The sequence below is a fragment of the Lutzomyia longipalpis genome, chromosome 2, assembly GCF_024334085.1.
Source record: "Lutzomyia longipalpis isolate SR_M1_2022 chromosome 2, ASM2433408v1".
NCBI classification, from domain to species: Eukaryota; Metazoa; Arthropoda; class Insecta; order Diptera; family Psychodidae; genus Lutzomyia; species Lutzomyia longipalpis.
In genome coordinates, this window is record NC_074708.1 from 13582824 (window position 1) to 13604566 (window position 21743).

Below are 21743 nucleotides of genomic sequence, written 5' to 3' on the forward strand. Positions count from 1 at the left end.
CTTCATCTCAAACTCACCGGAATAGCCGGAATACTAGATTCCTGTCTGCTCTCAAGGATAATCCTTTAGAATTGCCAAGAAAAACAGGAAAATACGAGAAATGAAAATCAAAGCAAGCCTCCTTAAATTAAACAAACATTGAAAATTTCACGAAAAATAATGTAAAGTTTGTGGAAACTTTTCACCAACATCAATGCCTAAATTACTTTGGTGCGACAGCAATGCCCTCTGCTGGGAGACAAGCGTCAGCGGAGGAAAAATTTTACATGAGCAATTTTGCCGGATTTTTCGTGGAAAAAGTGCTCGTTTTGATGTAAAAACTGTAAAAACACGTGCTACGACACAATGTCTCGGACCTGTGTGTGTTTTTTGCGTGAAAAGCCACGGGTGTGCCGCGAAAAAGTGTAGACAAACATTGTGTGGAAAAAGCTAAAGAAAACTTTACAGGCAGTTCCTAAATATCTATGGAAAGTAAGTTGTGTGACATAGATAAATTACTTAAAAAAAAATTACAAGCAAACTCACTAATTTTTGCTTTTATTTCTTTTTTTTTTTAATTCTCAGAGAATAAACAACGGGCAGTGCCTTGTATGCTTCCACTGAACATCCGGAAAGACAGCGTCGCCGGAAGGGGTGACGGCGTCAAGAAGGAGGGAATCATGCCCCTGGAGAACACCGTAGGGGACATTACGGTCTACGGACCCCACACGTCCCGGGACGGAACAAATATCATAGTTAACAGTAATACCCTTTCGGAGATTTCCGTGAGCACCATCGCAGCGCGGAATCTCACAATAACCCCAACCGGCACCTCAAAACAATCCCCAAAATTTCCATGTTCCCTGTGCGAGAGGGCATTTGAATCGCGAGACCTCCTGGCGATTCACATGAAAACCCATCCCAATGAGCAAAATCAAGCTGAAAAGAAGGATTTGCCTGAAATTAAAGTGCCACAGATCAAAAATATCACCTCATTGTCACTCATCAAGTCGCAAACACCCCCTACGGCAGCCCCGGTGAAATCAGGGGGGAGTACAGGGTGCGAAAAGGATGATGTAACGTGTCCAGCATCTGCAAAGGAACAAGGCGGTGAGTACCCTTTTGCCCTTAATTGTTCTGCGCAGTAACATTCTCTCCAGGCACTTTTTACCATATTACTGCGAAGGGAGTCCCGCAAAAGAAAATTCACTCAATGAGAATTTTTCAGATAAAAATCAATACAAATTCAATTTTAACTTTATCTTGAGAAAGTATCACGACGTGGACAGGCACTACATGAAAATGATAAAGCATTTCCTTTTCTTTTTTTTCCTTTTAAAATTATAATATATAGCTCTATAGCTATATAGTGCGTTACTATGTGAATACAGCGTTGTATGCAATAGTTGTCCCATGTTACATCAAGTTTTACATGAGAGAAAAATCTTTTATTTATTAAGGGTGGAATTCACTACTCAGTCGGGCTTAAAAATTTAAGTCGGTTTTTAAGTCGGTCTTAAAGTTTTAGGTCAGTTTTTATAAGACCGACTTAAAAATTCATAGTTAGATTAAAAAAAAACTGACCTAAAACGTTAAGACCGACTTAAAAATTCTAAGTCAGATTTTAAAAGTCTTAAAGTCTAAAGTATTTTTTAAGTTTAAAAAAAAGGTTTTAGTTTTAGGTTTTAAGTTTTAGGTTTAGGTTTTAAGTCAGTTTTTTGAAGTCTGACTTAAAATATTTAAGTCGGTCTAATAAATCTGACTTAAAACCGTAAGGCCGACTTAAGAACTGACTGAGTAGTGAATTCCACCCTAAATCTTTTGAGCTTTAGAATACAACAAGAATATAATCAAAAGGTCAGCAAAAGGTAAAATGTTCTGAAAAGAACAAAATCATTTAGAAAGAAATCTGTGAACAAAATAGCAAACCAAAAAAACTAAAAAAAATCGTTAAATATCTTTCCATTTTCCACACTCAGATGGAAAAACTCGAAGGATATTTTATTGAGAAATGTAATACTTAAATTGCTTTATCATTATGTTTCTTCCGATACATGAAACATAAAATTATCTCATTAAAAATTAACTGCGAAACATCTGCGCGAATGTTTCATGCATTGACAGATACGACAAATACACACTGATGATGTCATTGTTTGCATTTTTAAACATATTTTTAGTAAAATTTATAAGTGGAGAAACTTCTCCAAGAAAAAAATCATTAAATGTCTTTTATTACTCGTTTATTACCAGAAATCTCGTGAAAATATTGTATGAAGTTTTAAAAAAAGATGAAAAAGAGATTTCATTCAATTAAATAAATTAAAGAAAAACAAGCAATAAAGAGAAATAGCAGAGAGATGTTAAAAAGGAAAAAAAATGCTCATAAAAAGAAAATCATTCATGAGATTTGAACTCAAGATGTTAAGGAAAAAAGAACACTCTCTTAACGATTGTACCACCAATTTCTTTAAGCATTTTCATGTGTAGTGTAATTCATTTAAACACTTCAAAATCATTAATTTAGAGTTTTATTTTAATGGTACCTACCAGGAATAAAAAATAAATAAATAAAATCTTTAGAAAATTTTTAAATGTAAATGAAATTATTACAAAAAAATAAATTTTTTCCTTGCGGGACAGTTATTTTGGAGATCTCTGTTGAAATAAATTACTTTCAAGAATTTTTTTTGTTTAAAGCAAGATTTTGCGCTGTGCGCAAACTTAAAAGAAAACACAATTAATGTAGAAAAAGAAAATAAAAATTAAGCTCTGGTTGTAAAAGATGACAAAAATAGCATAACTGTGAAGAATTTAATGAGAAATTCTAACTTTAATTTGAGTTTAATGACATGCTTCTTCTATGTGGTTTTTATAATACAAATTATATTTCTCATTTACTCAACATTCCCAAGTGGAGCCTTGTTTTGCAAGATCCCATTGTAATTAAAATAGAGAGAAAAAATGTAATAAATTAACGTTTTAAATCCTCATTTTATGAGGGCGTTGTTTTGTTGTTTTTTTTTATTAGTCTAGTATTAGTTGAAAAGTTTCTTTTCTTTTACAATTCTAGTTCAATAAATTGAAAAAATTAATGATTCTCGAAACAAAATTCTTAAACCAGGTTTTAAGATTTTTTTCCATGGAAGATGAGTCATAAATATATTAGGTTGAAGGTTTGTTATTTTTTCTCCAAAAGGATTATATTTCACACAAACATAGCAAAAAAATCATAATCTTTCTGTTGAACCTGCAATATATTTTTTTTATAAATAATTCTTGGAAAAATTTATTTTCTATAGTTTCTGCTATTTCTCTGTTTTCTGTTTTTTTTATAGTTTAATAAAAAAAACTCCCAAGGCAATCACTAAAAATATCCACCTCGAAAAGAAAAAAAGAAAAAAAAAGTATGGTGATAAATTCTACGCTTATGAACAAATTTTTAGTCTCTTTTGCTGATTATATTGCCCATGAACCCATATAAAATGATCTTTTGTGCGTCACTCTCATAGGCAATTTTCATTTTAAAGAGAGAGATGAAAAAAAATCCGCACACATGTGTAAAAGAAGAAAAAAAATTAATTGAGAAACATCCTTATTTGCTTTAATAGTACTTTGTGATGGGGCTCATGAAAAAATTATATATAACGCGAGGAATAGAAAATTTTTAGAGAGAAATAGAATGCAAAATCGCAAAATCGTGATTACAATGGTGAAAAAAAAGAAAGAATAATAAATAAAAAAAAAGAAGTATATGTAGGCAATTTTCAATATATAATTCTCCGTTTTATGGGTAAAAGAGGCAAAAAAAAGAGAAAGAAAACAACCGGAGAGACTCCATGATTATAAACTTCTTGAAAAACGAAGCACAAAGTGTGTGGCTTTTGTAAAAAAAAAAAGAATTGAACAAAGAATAGAGAGTGGAGGATAAGGAAAAATGTTTTTTATTTATTCTTCGTTTTTTTTTTTTCATTGTGGCATAAAAAAGAAATATTCATTTTGTATAGAGTGTGTTGTAGGGTATAAAGTATAGAAGAAGACGCGCTTGGGCTTTGTTTCTCGCGTAAAGGTAATACACGGAGTTTAATGTTCTAAAAATAAAATTTACATGAAAATGCTTTATTTTTTCACATTTTGTTGTAGTTGAAATAAGTCTTCAATATATTTTTTTCTCTTCACAAGGATGAGTGTGTATATTTTAAAAGTAGGTACATGCACTGAATGTTATTTAAAAATATTTATATAACATGCATGTGTTTTTTATATAGATTTATGTATTAGTATTAAAATATATATTTATATTAAATATAAGACACAATGATGAAAAAAAAGAATAAAAGTTAGATAGATATTTGAAAAATCATTGTTTATTGCTTTTGTCACAGGACAGTGGCGTAGTCAGGGAGGGTGTTTGAGAACCTCTAAAACACACTTAAATGTCAGGAAGTTCAGGGTTTCCTTTAAAGGTGAAAAGGAATTATTTTTAGGCTAAAAATTGTATTAAAAAAAACTTTAGAAATGGGACTAAACGGGTTAAAGGGAACATCAAACGTTTGAAGAGAAACGTCAGATTTTTGAAAACAAACGTCAAATGGTTGAAAACAAACGTCAAATGTTTACAAATAAAATTCATACGTCAAAACAAAACACCAAACATTTTAAAAGATACGTCAAACGTTTGGAAAAAAAACCTCAAATATTAACAAAGAAATCTCTGACGTTAATAAACAAACGTTAGAGAATGAACGTCATTTTAAGAAAATATCAACAAGCGATAGGAATGAAACGTCAAACATCAATAGTTAGAAATGAAACGACTTTAAAAAAAATCTTAAACAATAACAATTAGAAATGTCAAATGGTTGAAAGAAATGATAAATGTCAAACGATAGAGAAAAAAATGCCAAACATTAGAAAAAACAAATGCCTAACTTAAGAATAGAGTCAATAAAAGATAGAGAAAGAATGTCAAAATTAAAAAAAAAATGAACAAGCGTTTGAAATGAAACGTTAAAGGAGAAATGTCAAATTTTATAAAAAGAAAGATGACCCAAGGGTCAATTGTTAAAAGAGAAATGTCAAACGTTGAAAAAAGGAACGTCAAACTTTAAAACTACTGAAACAAATTGTCTAAAACTGTTAATTCGAATGCAATCATCGTTAATTGGTTTAGTAATCAATGCAAATTTTTACAAAATTTTACTCCTAAGTCCTTATTCTAGATGCATTTTTACTATTTTAAATTGAATAAATTTTCTGACTACGCCCCTGTCAATAGAGAAATAAGGGGGCTTTGTGAGATAAAAATGAATACTTTTGAGGGCTTTTTTCCCTTTAAATATCTATGTATCTTCTTAATTTAGAAAAAAAATTCATTTCCTGTACATAATAAAAGCCAAATGTCTTTTTTTATTAACAATCCCATTCTTCGTCATTTTATTATTTTACCCGAGAAAGAGATATCAAAATGAATGAATATAAGACGAAGAAAAAAAAAAAGAAAATAAAATACTCTCATAGCAATGTTTGGCCCATGACCTGTGAGAATGAAGAGCATAAAATGTAGAAAAATCTTTATATTTTTTTTTAAAGGGATATAAGAAATTTACAGCATTATATATCGCATAGTAAAAGAGAGGAGAGAAAATAATTTAGCGAGAGAGCGAGAGCGCTGTAAAATGTAATGATGTAAGTTCAAGAAAAGGGCGAAAAATCGATACAAGTGTCTGGGAGTTTAATTTTAATTTTTTTTTTGTTATTTTGTATTTGAAAAATATCCCAGAACTAATTTCACAACTTTACACAAGAAATTTTATAATCTTTTCACATTTCCTCTTTTTGTTTCTTGTCCTCCCTCGCATATCTTGCAGCATAATATTTTATTTTTTCAACTTTTTCACGATTTATTTTCTCAACAATGTTTTATTTCCAACTTCTTTTCATTTTCCCGCATTTTGAGCCTGTGTGTGTCACGTTATGTTTGCATAAGTCATTATGTACTTTTCATTTACAATATATACACAACATATATGTAGATATATTGTATAAAAGCCATCCAATAACAAAAACTAAAATGTAGAATGAGAAGAGAGGAAACAGAGAAATAAATAAAAAGAAAAATAATGTTTATTACAGTCGCAGTTAAATTCAATTATAACTTATATACTACGCCATAGATATATTATTATTACATTTGTAGAGGCAATAGAAGAGAAAATATTAAAAGCGTCGTCATGATGTATATTGGGGGAAAAATATAAAATGGGAAATACAAAAAAAAAAGAACAAAGATCTTTTTTATTATAAATTTACATTATTTAACTCGAAAAAAAACCAACAAGCCACATGGGTAGAATGAAAATGTCGACAAAGTTGAATAAAAGGCATGAAATAGAGGTGATAGGTACACCGAAAGTCTTGAACAACAACAAAAAATAACTAAATAAAACACAAAACTCAGCAGAATAAATAAAATTCTGTCTTCAACATTTTTTTTCCAGCTTACATTATTATTTATAAAAAGGCACAAAAAAATTCTTTATGGTGGAAGCGCATAAACCTTTTATAATGGTAAAATGAAATATAAGTTTAAAAAAAAAACGAAGAATATAAAGATGGGAAAAGAGGCAACATCAGGAATGTTGCTTGGAACTCTCAATCTAAATATAATCGACAGCCACTTTTCTCTTTTTGCCTCTCTTCTCCATTCTATATATTAAATCGTAATTATTGTCTACAAAAGAGTTGGAAAGTAAATGAAAAAAAATTGTAAATAAAAGAGATATATAGAGAGAGAAAATTTTCAATGTATGAGAAATAATAATGAAAAAAAAAGATGGAATTTGAATTGGTTGAAGAACACGCTAATTAGTTTAATGTGTTTTAAATAATTATACTTTTTTTTTTAGTAAATTAGTATATTTCTTTATTTATTTTTTCTTATATATTCGATTTTTATTTAAAAGTAATTTTCTTTATGTTATTTCATTCTTAAGTTTAAAGAAAAATAGAATTAGAAAAGAATTTACAAAGAAAAATCAAGAAATGGGGGTAAGTCGGCTTATTTTTAGCATTAATCAATGTATCAGAAGTTGTGAATTTATTACCTCCTTTTTATGCTTCAAACTTGGATGAAATTTAACGATTGATTTTTTTACTAAATGTTCAATAAATAAAACAAATTGAACTCTACAACTGCAGCAAAAAATATTAATTAATTTTCCAAATAATGGGCCTTATTCAGCGACCAAGTAACCCTTAAGATCTTTAAATTTTGTACTGAAATTTCAAGATTTCAAGCGAATTTCAAAGGTTTCTTGGTCTTAATAAGGCCTAATATTTAATTTATATTTTGCGGTAAAAAGATTTGTTTAGGAATATTAAAGTTTGTTTACAAAGAATTTGCTGATAAAATTGTGGAGCTTGCTGACAGAATAGAAAATATTGCTTATAAAATTTAAGAACTTGCTGACAAAGTTGAGGAACTTGCTGACAAAGTTAAGGAACTTGCTTATAGAAAAGGAAAATTTTCTGGCAAAATTACAGAACTTACTGACAGAATAGAATAATTTATTGTCAAAATTTAAGAACTTTCTGAAAGATTAGAAAAGTTTCCTGCTGACAAAATTGAGGAATTTGCCAATATAATTAGCTTATAGCGCTTACAGAATAAAAAAATGTATGCTCACAAAATGGAAAAACGCTGAAATCGCTCTAAAAATAATTAAAACATTTTTCTAGCTGTATAATAAAATGTTCAAACTTCATAAGACCCTAATTTCAAACTGGAAGGAATTTCTGGTATTCGGTCCTATTCAGCGGCCAAGAAATCCATAAAACTTCTGAAATTAAAAAAAAAATATCAAATAAAATGTAAAGCTTACAGAATAAGAAAATTTAATATAACAGAATAAAAATTATTAAGGAATTTTCTGACAGATTAAAGTGCTAACAAGTTGTTACAAAAAAAAATAGAAAATGCTGACAGAATAGTTTTGTACGCTTACAGAATAAAAACAACTTCTATAAACCGAATAAACATTTAAGCTAAATAAAAACCAATCTTATTAAAATTTAAAAAAAAAATCTAAGTCTAACCTCAATTGAAAATTATTTAATTTCAAAAATACTTTAAAAATTTCTTTAATTAATTTAAAGTAAACTTTCTTCTGGGCTGTGTCGTACATTGCTTTATTTCATTTTTCATATTTTTTTTAATACAAAAATATGAATATTAAAATAAACCAAAGTATGAATAAATAAATACATCATTCCCATTGACGTGATTGTTTCTAGAGAGGGGAAAAATAGATGAGATAGAATGCAAAAAAAATCTGGACAGTCTGTGTTCATTCACTTCTTTGGCGCAAAAAAAATGAATAAATGAAACGTTTTATTTATTTATTTTTTCATTATAATTTCAATCTAATCAATTAAGTTTCTCTTTCCCTTTTGAAAAAAAAAAAAGTTTTTTTTTGTATTTCAGCGAACCGAGTGTGGTGTGTTATGAATAATTTATTAAATTCACTCGCTGTTTTTTTCCCTCCTGGTCTGTGTCTAAAGTCAACAGAACTTTTTTTTGCCAATTGAAAAAAATCGTTACTGTGCATAGAAAATATTGCTGAATTACATTGTAGTAGTAGTAATAAATTCTGCAAGAGCTGAGCCCTAAAAGGGACGATCGATATTTATGGTCTGATGCATCTCTGGTGCTTTTTTTTTTATTATTTTAGGTCAAGCCGAGATTACTGTAACACCCCTGGAGAACTGCATGAGTACTATTTTATCTAAAGTGCCAGCTGAAGTAACAATCAGTGACTGTGTGGAGGAAAATGCGACAATGCGCCCGAATTTTCCACCACCCGTACCCAATTTGACTCTCATCCCACGCGAAAATGCAGCGGGAACGTCACAGCAGATGGCAAAGTCTTCAACGACGGCAGATCAGGCAGCAGCAGCAAAGGGGTATCAGGATCAGGATGTAGTTAACTTCAATAATGGTACAAATCTTCAGATAATCCCTCAATCTGTTGTTGGGGGTGTTGTGGAGCTCGATGAACTTCTGAAGCCTTACAAGTGTGAGATGTGCGATCGCGCCTTTAGGACGCAGGAGAATCTCTTGACTCACAAGCAGCAAAGGCATGCCGATACAGCTGCCAAGCAGGGTCTCAACATTAAGTACAACTGCAAGCAATGCCGTAAAAGCTTCACAAATCGCCAAGAGTGGCGGGCACACATTAATTCAGCAAGCCATAAGCAGGCTAAGGAGAACCCGGTTGATTCTGATGATGACGTTTTAATTATTGATGATCCAGCGCCTCCAGCACCAATCAAAGAGACTGCGCCCGTTTCGTCAAAGAGTTCACACGAAATTGGTGAGTTTTTCTATTTTTTTTTTTGATTTTTTTATTCTAAAACGTCATAAAAATTTAGGCGGTTAAGGTTTTTTTCATTTGAGGTCTTAATAAATTATTATTATGCTAAAAATTGCATGAAAATGAATTAAAATTGAATTTCAAACATTTTAAATAGTTTGACGTTAAAAAAAAATGTCAAACGTAAGAGAGGGAACGTTGAATGTTAGAAGAGAAACGTCAAATAATGGAAAATGTCAAAAGTTAAAAAAAGAAACGTCAAATGCTAGAAAAAAATTAAACGTTAAAAATGAAATGTCAAATTTTCAAAAACAAAGGACAAACTTTGGAAATGAATAACTAAATGTTATTAAAGAATTGATGAATAAAAAAATCGTCAAACGTTAATAAAAAAACGTCAAGTCAAATAAAAATACGTAAAACGTTAAGAAGAATCGTTAAATGTTTAAACAGAGACGTTCAATGTTTAAAAAGAAACGTCAAGCAATAAAGATGAAATTATTACACTCTTAGATGAAAATCGGTTAAAATAATTGAAGTAATTAGTGAAAAGGAACTTTAGCCGATTTTTTAAAGTGATATTTTGTGCTAAATTTACAAAGTGATTCAATGAAAGAACAGAAAATCAGATTTAATTAGCCAAAAAAAATATTGAAGTTATTTAGTCAAATATGTAGGGGAGAGCGGGGTTAAAAAAGTCACTTAAGGGTTTAGAAAAAGCTCAAAATATCATATTTCCCAAATAGATAAAGCGAAATGTATAGCACATTTCTTTAGGAAATTTACTGCCCTACAACTCTTTCTCAGATCATTTTGTTCTATCTAGCTAGGAAATATGATATTTTAGGCTTTTTCCAAACCCTTAAGTGACTTAATTAGCCCCGCCCTCCCCTATTCAAAAGAATTAAACAAATAAAAGAATTATTTGATTAAAATAACGAAATATAACAGTCAAAAGAGCACAAGTTAATTAGGTAGTGAAAAGTTACTTATAGTAGAAAGAAACAGTTAATTAACAAAAGTTTGTCATAAGACTGATTTAAATTGTCAAAAGAGCAGAAGTTATTCAGTTGAAAGATACTACAGCTAATTGAAACAGATTGGACAGAATGATTCAGTCAAATTGCATTTCAACCAAAGTGCTTTCACCATTTGCATTGGTCAAAACGACTGAAGTACTTTAGTAAAATTCTCAGCATGATTCTCTTAAAATTCACTCTCAAAAGTCACTCTTAAATAACATTTCACAAATAGTATTTCCACTATTTGAATTGAATAAATTTGTTAAATATTTTTCACCAATTGAATTAGTTAAAATGACCAAAGTTTTGATAGAAGTAAATTGAATTGAAAATTGATAGAAGATGATTGAAAATTATTTCTCTAGATTTAACAGAAGATTTATTAAACAATTTTAACGTAAGAAAAGAAACGTCAAACGCCAGAATTACACAAACAAATTGTCAAAAATATCTTTCACCAATTGAATTAGTAAAAAAAGGACAAAAGGCAAAGTTTTGATAGAAGCAAATTCATGGAAAATATTTGATTATTATTTCTCTTAAATTAACAGAAGTTTTTTTCTAACGGTGTTAACGTAAAAGAAGAAACGTCAAATTTTCAAGATTTTTGTAGACACCATGGCCATTTCGAGTTTTTAAATCGTCATATATTAAAATGTATTGGACCTATCGTGATAATTATCACGTCTATGTGTAGGGAATTTCAAATAATTTAAGTTAGGTGAAAGCAAAAACCAGAAAAAGTTTTTCCTTCTAAGAGATAATTAAGGTCAAAGTCGAAATTATACGCGGAGGATGAAAATGGTCACTGTGGCCATTCAAATTCTCATACACTTTTGACAGCTTTTTGAGGTTATGTTTCTCCGTATTTTCCAAATCATTAGTGTGAACTCATTTTATTGCCGGAAGTGATCCGGTAGTTATTTAGAGAACTGAAAGAAGTGTTTATTCAGGCGCATTAAGAAAATTGGCAAAATTGTAGCAAAAAGTTTGATTTAAAATGACAATTTTCCATTGATTTTACGCAACTTTTTTTCATTATTAATTTTTTTGATAAATTATTTAGAATTTGTGTGCAATAATACTTGAAATAGATTAATAATTAATCAAACTTTCGATCCTCATTAAATAAGCAGATCTACAACTAACAAAACATTTAATATTTGACCATTTTGATCCTCCGCGTAGGTAAAAAGTATTCGGTCCTCCAAGTGTTAAAAAAAAAGTTAAATATTTAGAAAAGAAACGTAAAACGTTAAAATGACACAAGCAAATGGTTAAAAAGCTCCGAATTGGAATAAAAAAAATCTTCTTGATTTTCCAGCGGCTGAAAAACCATTTTCATGTGCCCTCTGTGGCCGTCGCTTTCGCTCTCCGGAAAATCTCAAACACCACGAATTTGCCCATTTAAAGCCACAACAGCCAAAAGAACAAACTTCCACATCCTTCCTCGCAACATCCCCAATTAACCAGGCTGCGTATCAGCAGAGTAAGAGTGATGTAAAAGGGTGGAAATGTCCCGTATGCGATACACTAATTTACAAAATTGATGAATACAATACTCACATGCTACTCCACTATACGAATATGCCATACAAATGTCGAGATTGTCCGGAGATGTTTTCCACGGCTATTGCCAGGGATGGGCACTACCAGAAGATTCATGCAAATGGGATGATTGGCTCCCTAACGCCCTTTGTGACGTTGCACAAGGTTCTTCCGGAAAGGGAGGCGGCGTGCGATGAGAATGAGATTCAATTGATAAAATTGGAAGAGTTGGCAAATACCCCGATGCGTTTCGGGGAGGTGCGCCCATTTGAGTGTTTGGTGTGCAAGAAGCGTTTCCGGGAGAAGAGAGTCTTTGACTATCACACCCAATTGCATCGTGGTGAACGGCCATATGGCTGCCGGTGTGGAAAGTACTTCCGGAACATACGGAATTTCCAATTACACGAACAGACACACCATAAGGATGATTTATCAATTATAATGCAACAAATCCCAAATAGTATTTCCGTCATACCGCATATGCGTCAAGTGAATGCAATTGGGAGCAATGGGATGGATTTACTTGTTGAGGGGAAGCGTCAATTGCGTCTGGATGAGGAGGATCCGGCATTTATGTTTGCCCATTCCCCGGGGAATGATCCGGAGGAGAATTTACGGTGTGCCATGTGTGATGAGGAGCAACCAAATAGGATGATTCTCAAGCAGCATGAGCTGTGGCATGGGCGTGATGGGGAATTTAAATGCAATATCTGCGGGAAGGGTTTTAGCTCATTGGTGGGGATAAAGATTCACAAAAAGAAGCACCTGAATGATAGTTTGGCCGAGCAAGCGGGAATTGTGGAGAAGACGTATGATGGGATAAAGGAATCTGAATTATTTACGGAGGATGAAGATAGTTCGGATGAGAGACGTTTTAGTTGTCGTGTGTGCAAGAAAAGGTTTAAATCCAAACAAGCAATCCCCTATCACATGATGACGCACACAGGGGAGACTCCTTTTACCTGTGACACCTGCCACAGGGGATTCAGATCACTTGCCAGCCTACGATTGCATCAGAGGAGGCATAATCATGAGATTCATGACGGTGCAATGCGTGAAGATGAGGAAGAGATCCCAATGGAAGTTACACCGGAAATAATGCTTGATAGTGATGAGGAGATGAAACCATCAGTGAGTGAACTTTGCTCTGTGGTAATGATGGAACCCGAAGTGATGATTGAAGAGGAGGAAGATTCAAATCCCATCACACCACCCAAGAGACCCTATATTAGTCGCAAAAAGCCCAATGATGAGATTTTTCTCGATGGTGAGAGATTCTTCATTTGTCACCTTTGTCCGAAGAAGTTCAAAAGTCGTGCCGCCCTCACGTACCATTCGGCAACACATGAGAGGATCAATAAATGCGAGGAATGCGATAAAACATTCACAAGTCGCATGAGACTCAAGAAGCACTACAAATCACGCCATCCAGGTGTTAAAATTCCCTTTTCACCCATCTCAAAGGCACCCGATAGGAGTAGCACAAATTACGATTCCACCGATACAGCAGATGACGATGGGGATGATGAGGAGGTGGAGAAGAAACCAACAGTCTTCTGCTGTGACACCTGCGATAGGACATTCAGGTCAAATGAGAGTCTTGTCTTGCACAGGAAGTACAATCATTCCCAGCAAGAAGCAAAGCAAGACGATGGGGAATTCGTTTTGGGTCCGGAAGATCCAATTGCCATCCCCGAGGTGACACTAATGGTGGAGGAACCTAAAGCAGAGCCTCATGTTGCTTCAGCAGCCAATGATGTTCTTCAGGGTGATGGGGAAGACCCGCTGAAGTGTCGCGTGTGTCAGAAGACGCTAAAATCAAAGGCAGGATTTGATTATCACATGATGATTCACACGGGGGAGAAGCCCTTTGAGTGCATCTACTGCGGAAAATTCTTCCGTAGCTACAATTACTACAAAGTTCACGAGCAGTATCACGAGAGGAATGTCATGAAGCGCCGTGGGCGTCCAAGGGTTAACGATAAGGTAGGAAATTTTATTTAATTTTTCGTCTTTATTTCAGAAGGATTTTTCTATTTTTTTATTCAATTCTTTCTTATTTTTTTATTTAATTGATTTCCTTTGATTTTTGATTGAGATTTTCTTTTTTTATTCACTTTCTTATTCTTTTAAATGTCTTTTTCTTTAATTCTTTAGTTCTACTTTTAATGAGGAATTTTTAATTTATAAGATTGATTTTTTTCAATTGTTATAAATCTTTGTTTTTTAAACCTATTTTTGATTCGTATTTACTTATTCTTTAAATTTTTTTTTTCAATTCTTCGATATCTATTTCAAGTTAATTCTTTTTTTTTATTTCTTGTTTTTCTTAATTTTTATAAAGAAATTTCTTCAGTTTTTCAATTTCTTACTCGTTTTTTTTTTCTTTTTATTTTGAATTTTAATAAAGATTTCATTTTTTTTTTCAATATTTCCTTTTTTAATAATTGTTTTACAATTTTATATTTTTCTATTTATTTTATATTACTAAATAATAAAATGTTTATTTCATTAAATATTTATAAATTCTTTGAAGAGTCCATACTCCATAGATCTGTCTTCAACTTACCATATATAGAAAAAAAAATTTAATGAACAAAATATAATAATAATAATAATACAGTAAATTAAGAGAAAATAATGAAAAAAACTCTTCCAAAATTGAAAAGAATTCTATTTATTTTGTTATTTTAATTTTTATATTCAATTTAATATTTTTTTATTATTTTAATGAAAACGTTCTTTTTTTTTAATTTAAAGTCAGTTTTTAATCCTTCTTCGTTTTTTTTTAATACACGTTGAGTATTTTTTTTATTTTTTTATTCATTGTCTATTGAAGATGATAGCTCATTTTCCATTTCATCCGTTTTCTTAATTCCTAATTTTCTAATTTTTAGTTTTTGATATAAATTTTTCTTTAGTTATTCTTCAAAGTTTATTGGTTTTCTTTATTTTTTTTTAATTAGAATACAATCTTTTTTTTATTCTTAAATTATTTAATTTATCTTCAGTTTTTTTTTATAAAATTTTCGAATAGGATTTTCTGTTACTTAATTGTTCTTTTGCCCATATTTATCCTTTATTTATTTCTTTATGCTATTTTATGATTATTTCATTTTTTTTGTTTCAATTTCAAAATGTTTTTCAATTTATTCTTCTTTTATTTCTGACGAAGATTTTTTTCTTTTTCTAATCTTATGTCTGAAAGATTTTTTTGTATTTTTCCATTTTTTTTATCAATAATTGAATTAGTTTTTCAATTCTTTTCTTCATCAATATCTTCTTTATTTTAATTCAAACTAAGATTGTATTTTTTTTTAATCTTTTTTTTTTTCAAACATCTTTCTAAAGATTTTCTTTTATTTTCCTTTCTTTTCTGTCGTTAAGGGTTTGTTTTTAAGGCTTCCGGTGTTCGTCAGAGGAAATTCCTGCTCACCCAAGGAAAAGCAGCAATTAATGTCAAAGCTTTCGACCCTAATAGCGGGTCTTCTTCAGTGGCTGAGAGGACACATTTATTCAAACATTTAACATAAGTTTACATGATTTTTAACAATTTCTAAAACAACAAAAACGGGAATTTCCTCTGACAAACACCGGAAGCCATAAAAACAATTTTCTTTTATTTTATTCCTGAATTTTTTTCAATTTTTTATTATTTTTTTCTTTTCTTAAAATGTCTAAAAAAAGTTTTCTTTTCATTTTATTTTCTTAGATTTGTGGCGTAAACTTGAGCGATATGAATTTGGATTTTACACCCAATGACCGTGGATACTATGAGTGCCAAATTTGCGGGAAGGAATTCAAGAGTCGCCAGGGGTTGCCCTACCATATGGCGTTGCATATGAAAAATCGCATCTTTCGGTGTTTGCAGTGCAATCTCAGCTTCAGGAATCTCAATAGATTCCAATTTCACAATCTCCTCACGCACACTGATGGCAAAGATGAGGCTGCTGCTGGTGGTGGTGGTGCTGGAGAAGGAGATGGGGAGAGACGAAGAGGACGTCCGAGGAAGTTTGATATTTTTGTCAAAGAGGAAGTTGATGCTGGTAAGACAGAGGAAGTTGCACCACCACCACCAAAGGGAGTGGGGGAAGAAGGACAATCACAGGAAGTTAAAGAGGAGGGAACAGTGGAGGCTGTAGGGCCACCGGAAGATGGTGGAAATGTGAAGAAGGAAGACGTCGATGCATCGTCGTCGTCATCGAAGCCAAAAGCATTTATCAAGAAGCTCCCAAATGGTCCTGATGGTTCCCTGCAGTTCCAGTGCATCCTGTGTGAGAAGATCTTCCGGAGTGTTCAGGCAAGTGCGTACCACGTGATGGTGCATACGGGGGAGAAGCCCTTCAAGTGCCATGTGTGCAACTACGGGTTCCGTTCGCATGCAAATCTCAAGAAGCATCAATGTGGGGTGTTTAAGCCACGTCCAGGACGTCGATCGCGGTACGATACAACGGGGGAATTTGTCGGGGATGTCTTCCAGAGTCAGCTTGTTGCGTGGAAAGCCCTCGCGGATATGGTGAAGCTGAAGTGCCGGAAGTGCGATCAACCCTTCAAGAGTCGTCCGGCACTCATGTATCACTGCATGATACACACGGGGGAGAAGCCCTACAAGTGCACCATATGCCACAAGCACTTCCGTTCAATGACAAATCTCAATCTTCATCAGAAATCTCATGAGCGTGAGGCAATGATGAAGCGTCATTTGGGCGAGGGGTTGAAGCTGCTGGAGCTGGGCGGGGGGAAGGATGGCGAGGGCAGCAATAATGGGGATGCCCTCGAGGGGGGTGAATACAAAGAATTCGATGGGCAGGAGGACGGTGACTACGTGCAATTGGATGCAATCCCAACGTGTACAATTTGCAACAAAACCTTCCGCACCATTGGCTACATGCGACAACATCAGCGCCGGGCACACAGAATGCGCTTCCAGAATGACAAAACCCCACCGTATCCGCTCGAGGGGGAGGATGAATTTGATTTGCCGGATGTACCGCTGGAATTTGTCGATGGGGGCTACAAATGTCGCGTGTGCGACAAGAGTTTCCCCACAAAGGGTGGCTATGTGTACCACTCGTACACACACAGCGGTGCTAGGCCGTACAAATGTCGTCGCTGCCCGGCACAGTATCGTTCACGCGGGAATCTCAAATACCACGAGAAGAGTGTTCATAAAATCCATTCATATGGGAATCGCAAGGCTCGACGCAGGAGGAGGCATTTCCGTACAGGTGAGACTTTTTTCTTTCTTCTTTGTTTAATGTTTCCGGAAGGCTTCTTTTGTCATTTTTCTTTTTAACAAATTTTGTTTGAAGAAAAGTCAAATTAGTGAAATATTTATTTAAATTGTTTTTATCAGAACCTGGCAAAGCTGTTCAGGAGGATGAGAAGAACTCTGATTCATTATTAACTAATTCGAACCTTAAAGAGTCGGATTTAGGCGGAGATTGAGGAAGAGATCAACGACAAGCAGATGAAGACATAAGCAGAGGAAGAAAAAAGTGAAAGACAATTTTTTAAATTTTATATGAATGACTTTTATGTATTTTTTAAGGACAAAACTCTTTTGAAAATAATATTTTAAAAGTAATTTTAACCTTTAAAGCTCTTTGTAATTTCTATAGGAATTTAAGAATAAATGTGGAATGAATAAAACTCATTTGAATTAATATTAAGATTTTCAAGATTTATGGGAATCACGGGATTCTTGGGATTTGTAAAGAGATTTCAAGGATTTGCAAGTCCCAGAAATACTATAAAAGAGTTTATTCAGGCTAGTATGAAAGATGATCCTCTATCGCAGAACAATTTTAACCCATTCCATCTTGTAGAGGATCAAAAAACATTGAAGAATCGCGAGAGAAACTCCCCAAAATCCACTGGGATCACATCGAAAAGTGCAAATAAAAATTGCAAAAAAATTCAAATATTGCGACGCCATTTGACGTTTTTTTCCCTATAAAAAATGTTTGAAAACTTTTTTGTAGACTTGTCGCTCATTTTCCGTGGAGTTTTTTTCTAGTCAAAATAAATATTTATTATTTCGTTTCTGGAGTGATTTCTACATCTGAATCTGTGAAATCTTCTGCTTCTTGGAAATCTGTGCATCTAATGATACTCTCAAAGCACAGAAATCAAACTCATTGGGAGTTTATTGCTGTGAATACTTTCATGAGACTTCCGGATGTCTTTCTTGACATTGCAGCCTCCTCAAGAGCGGATGCAACAAGGAGGAGGACATAGAATTTCTTCACTGCCCATTGATTCAATTTCAATCTGCTGGAGCAAATCTTTTGCTTCCGGAAGTCCCAATTTCTACAGCAAAACCTCATGGGCATTCTGCAGAAAAGAACTCTGAGAGGCAAAATGAGAGTTGAAAATCACTTTTGTCAGCTCCAGGAAGTCATTGCTCTTGGGGAAGATGTATGGAAAGACGAGGATGAAGATTTTGTGGACTTGCCCAGTGTTCCAATCCGTCCAATCCGCGTAAGGAGACTTTTAGGAGGAAACCCAGAATAGCTTTGAGGGCAGTTCTGTGACTCTCAGAAATGTCTTCCGTGCTGGTCATGATTTGCTTGATGACTCCGTCGAATGTTTCCGGATACTGACTACTAAACTGATTTCTACATCTGCTGAATCAGGTATATTGCGCTGAATGGGATTCAACTCGGTAAGATTTGCTTAAATTCTCACTGCCGAAGAGGCCCAAAAAAAATGTAAAAAGATTTGTTTTGATTTGCAAGGGGCTGGTTCTATCAACCTCCCTCAGCTTCATTTCGCTGTGGATCACCTGATTCAGATGTAGAAATCACTCAGGAAACGAAAAAATAAACATTTATTTTGACTAGAAAAAAACTCTACAGAAAATGAGTGACAAGTCTACAGAAAACTTTTGAAACATTTTTTATAGGGAAAAAAACGTCAAATGGCGTCGCAATATTTGAATTTTTTTGCAATTTTTATTTGCACTTTTCGATGTGATCCCAGTGGATTTTGGGGAGTTTCTCTCGCGATTCTTCAATGTTTTTTGATCCTCTACAAGATGGAATGGGTTAAAATTGTTCTGCGATAGAGGATCATCTTTCATACTAGCCTGAATAAACTCCTTTCATGAATCTTTTGTAAAATTCCTTGAATTTCTTCATAAACCCTCAGCATCCTTATAATCCTATTATTTATTTCTAAGGTTCTTCTTTCCAAATTCATAGAATTATTTAATATATCTCAGAAATACCTTTATTAATACCAGAAATCACTTATAAATCCCAAGAAACTTTCCAGGAATCACAGAAATCCTTTCATAAATCCTAAAATTTTGATCATGAATTCCGAGAATCCATTTTCAATTCTCAGGAATATCTCCAAAAATCTCATCATGAATCCTAAAAAAGAGTTTTATAAACCTCAAAAATCCCTTGAAAAATCCTTTCAAATCAGGAATCTTTCCAGAAATATCTATAAATTCCAAGAAATACTACATAAATCTCAAAAATCCCGATATAAATCCCACAAATCCCTCCATAAATATCAGAAAATTCTATAAATTCCATAAATCCCTTTATAATTAAAAAAAAAATCGATTCATAAGTTGCAAGAATCCCTTCATAAATTCCTGGTATACTTCAAAAAATCCAAAGAATCCCTTCATAAATACCGGAAATTCTTTCATAATTCCCATCAATTTTTTCACAGACCCTAGAAATTCCTTTATAAATCCCAAGAATCCTTCCATGAATCCCAGAAATCCCCAAAATCTCTCCATGAATCCCATAAATCCTTTCATAAATTCCACGAATCCCTTTGTAAGTACCTAAAACCCCAGAAATCCCTTCAAAAGGGCCAAAAATTGTTTTATAATTCCCCCCCTTTCACATTTCCCAGAAATCCATTCATAAATCCCAGGAGTCCTTATATAAATCCCTGCATAAATCCCATAAATCCTTTCACATATCTTAATAATTATTTTTTTATAAATCCCAAAAATCCTTCTATGTATCCCATTCATCCCATAAATTCCTTCGGAAATTTCAGGAAGCCTTCTAAAAATCTCAGACATCTTTTCAAAAATCCCAGAAATCCCTTCATAAGCCTCAGGAATCCTTCTATAAATCTCGTCATAAATCCCAAAAAATATAAATCCTAGAAATCGTTTCATAAATCCCAAGAATCTCTTCATAAATCCTTTCTCAAGTCCCAAGAATCCTTTTTTTATAAATCCCAGAAATCTTAAATTCCTTCACAAATTTCAGGAAACCTGCCAGAAATCCTTTCATAAATCCCAGGAATTCTTCCACATATTCCTAGAATCCCTTAAAAAAAATACCGAAAATACCTTCATAAATCCCAAAAATTCTTTCATAAATCCCATAAATTCGAGGAATTCTTTTATTAATCCCATCCCAGAAATTCCTTTATAATTCTCAGATATCCCTTCAACAATCCCATAAATCTCAGAAATCCCTTCTTAAATCCCAATTGTATTCGCTTCATGAATCCCAAAAATCTCGCCATGAATACCACAAATCCTTTCACAAACAGGAATCCTACCATAAATCTCAGAAATCTTTCCATAAATACCATGAATTCCTTCATAAATACCAAAAATCCCGAAAATCCCTTCATAAATCCCATAAATCCTTTCACAGATCCCAGAAATCCTTTTATAAACTCGAGGAATTCTTTGATAAATCCCGGAAATTCCTTTGTAATTCCCTAAAATCCTATAAATCCTTTCACAAATCCCAAGAATCCTGTTTTTTTTTATAAATCTATTTTTCTAGAAATCTCCGAAATCCCTTCATCCCTTTCATAAATCCCAAGAATACCTTCATGAATCCCAGAATTCTCTTTTTAAGTCCCACATAAAAATTATAAAAAAGTTATTCTCTTTGACCCTTCACAGGTGTGAAGCAGGATGGTGATTTGAAGCTCTTCATCTCACGCGTTGAAGGGGAGAAATTCAAAGTGAATGCTTCCAGTGCACCACCGAGTGGAGATGAAGAGATGCCCGAGGCGGCAGAGGAGGAATGTCCCATCGCTGTGCCCATTGATGCTGGTGATGCCAAAAAGCAGACTGAGGAGAATGCGAAGGATGAGCAAATGCAGCCGGGAAATGTATTTGAAGATGATTCCAGTGGGAAGACCAGTCCGGACCTTCAGCTGCCCAAATTGTCTCTGAACATGTTGGAGTCACTGCCACTGGGGGAGCTGCCCGATGGGGAGAATTTATCCGCTGGAATTGCATCTGATATGATTGCCCTGGATGACTTCACCGAAACTCCGGAACTGGCAGCACTCACGAGCAACTTTGACGATGCTGCGGCATTCAATGTCCTTCCTGATGCTTGCAATCGTCGCACTGCTGAATTGGAAGAGCTCACTGAGAATCTCGATCGGGATCAGCCATCGGATGACGGACTGCTGGGCACTGAATAATTTAATTTAATTTTATTATTTTCCTCCTTTGCAAAATGTCTGATGGTACGAATGATTGTAAAAAGCTATATTTTAGAGACTCTTTTTATTTCATTTTAGAGATTTAGCGACAATATTACAGAGTTAAATCCATTTTTTATTTGCGTATAAATAAATTATAAATCATTACAACAGTTCATCCCCATAAAGTATAAAATATTTTATATCTTTTCAAAAATATAAACTAAAAAAAAACACAAATATTGCAGACTATTATGTACGTACGTGTATACCCTATTAGAGAGTATTTTAAATAAAAAATTATTAATAAATAATAAAAATTTAAAGGATTTTTAATTGAATTTTCTTATTTTTTACCATTGAAGAGTTAAAATTTTCCTAAAAAAAC

General features: G+C 33.1%; 1 protein-coding gene and 1 long non-coding RNA gene across 3 annotated transcripts; both read left to right on the plus strand.

The window, feature by feature from the left end:
* The first annotated feature begins 194 nt into the window (after window positions 1–194).
* Window positions 195–21675, plus strand: LOC129790779 (zinc finger protein 208-like). 2 transcript variants are annotated; one of them, XM_055828489.1, is made up of 6 exons: window positions 195–471; window positions 565–1089; window positions 8712–9353; window positions 11700–13909; window positions 15636–17151; window positions 20823–21675. In XM_055828489.1, the coding sequence occupies exons 1-6, from the start codon at window positions 465–467 to the stop codon at window positions 21353–21355; spliced, it is 5433 nt and encodes a 1810-aa protein (XP_055684464.1). In that variant the 5' UTR covers window positions 195–464; the 3' UTR covers window positions 21356–21675. The 2 variants fall into 2 exon arrangements, with proteins under 2 accessions (XP_055684464.1, XP_055684465.1); XM_055828490.1 differs by lacking the exon at window positions 20823–21675 and adding an exon at window positions 17280–17589 and having other exon boundaries at window positions 197–471.
* LOC129790780 (uncharacterized) lies at window positions 1098–7898 on the plus strand. Its single transcript, XR_008750612.1, has 2 exons — window positions 1098–1440; window positions 1502–7898. It is a non-coding gene; the product is annotated as an uncharacterized LOC129790780 (long non-coding RNA).
* Window positions 21676–21743: the final 68 nt, after the last annotated feature.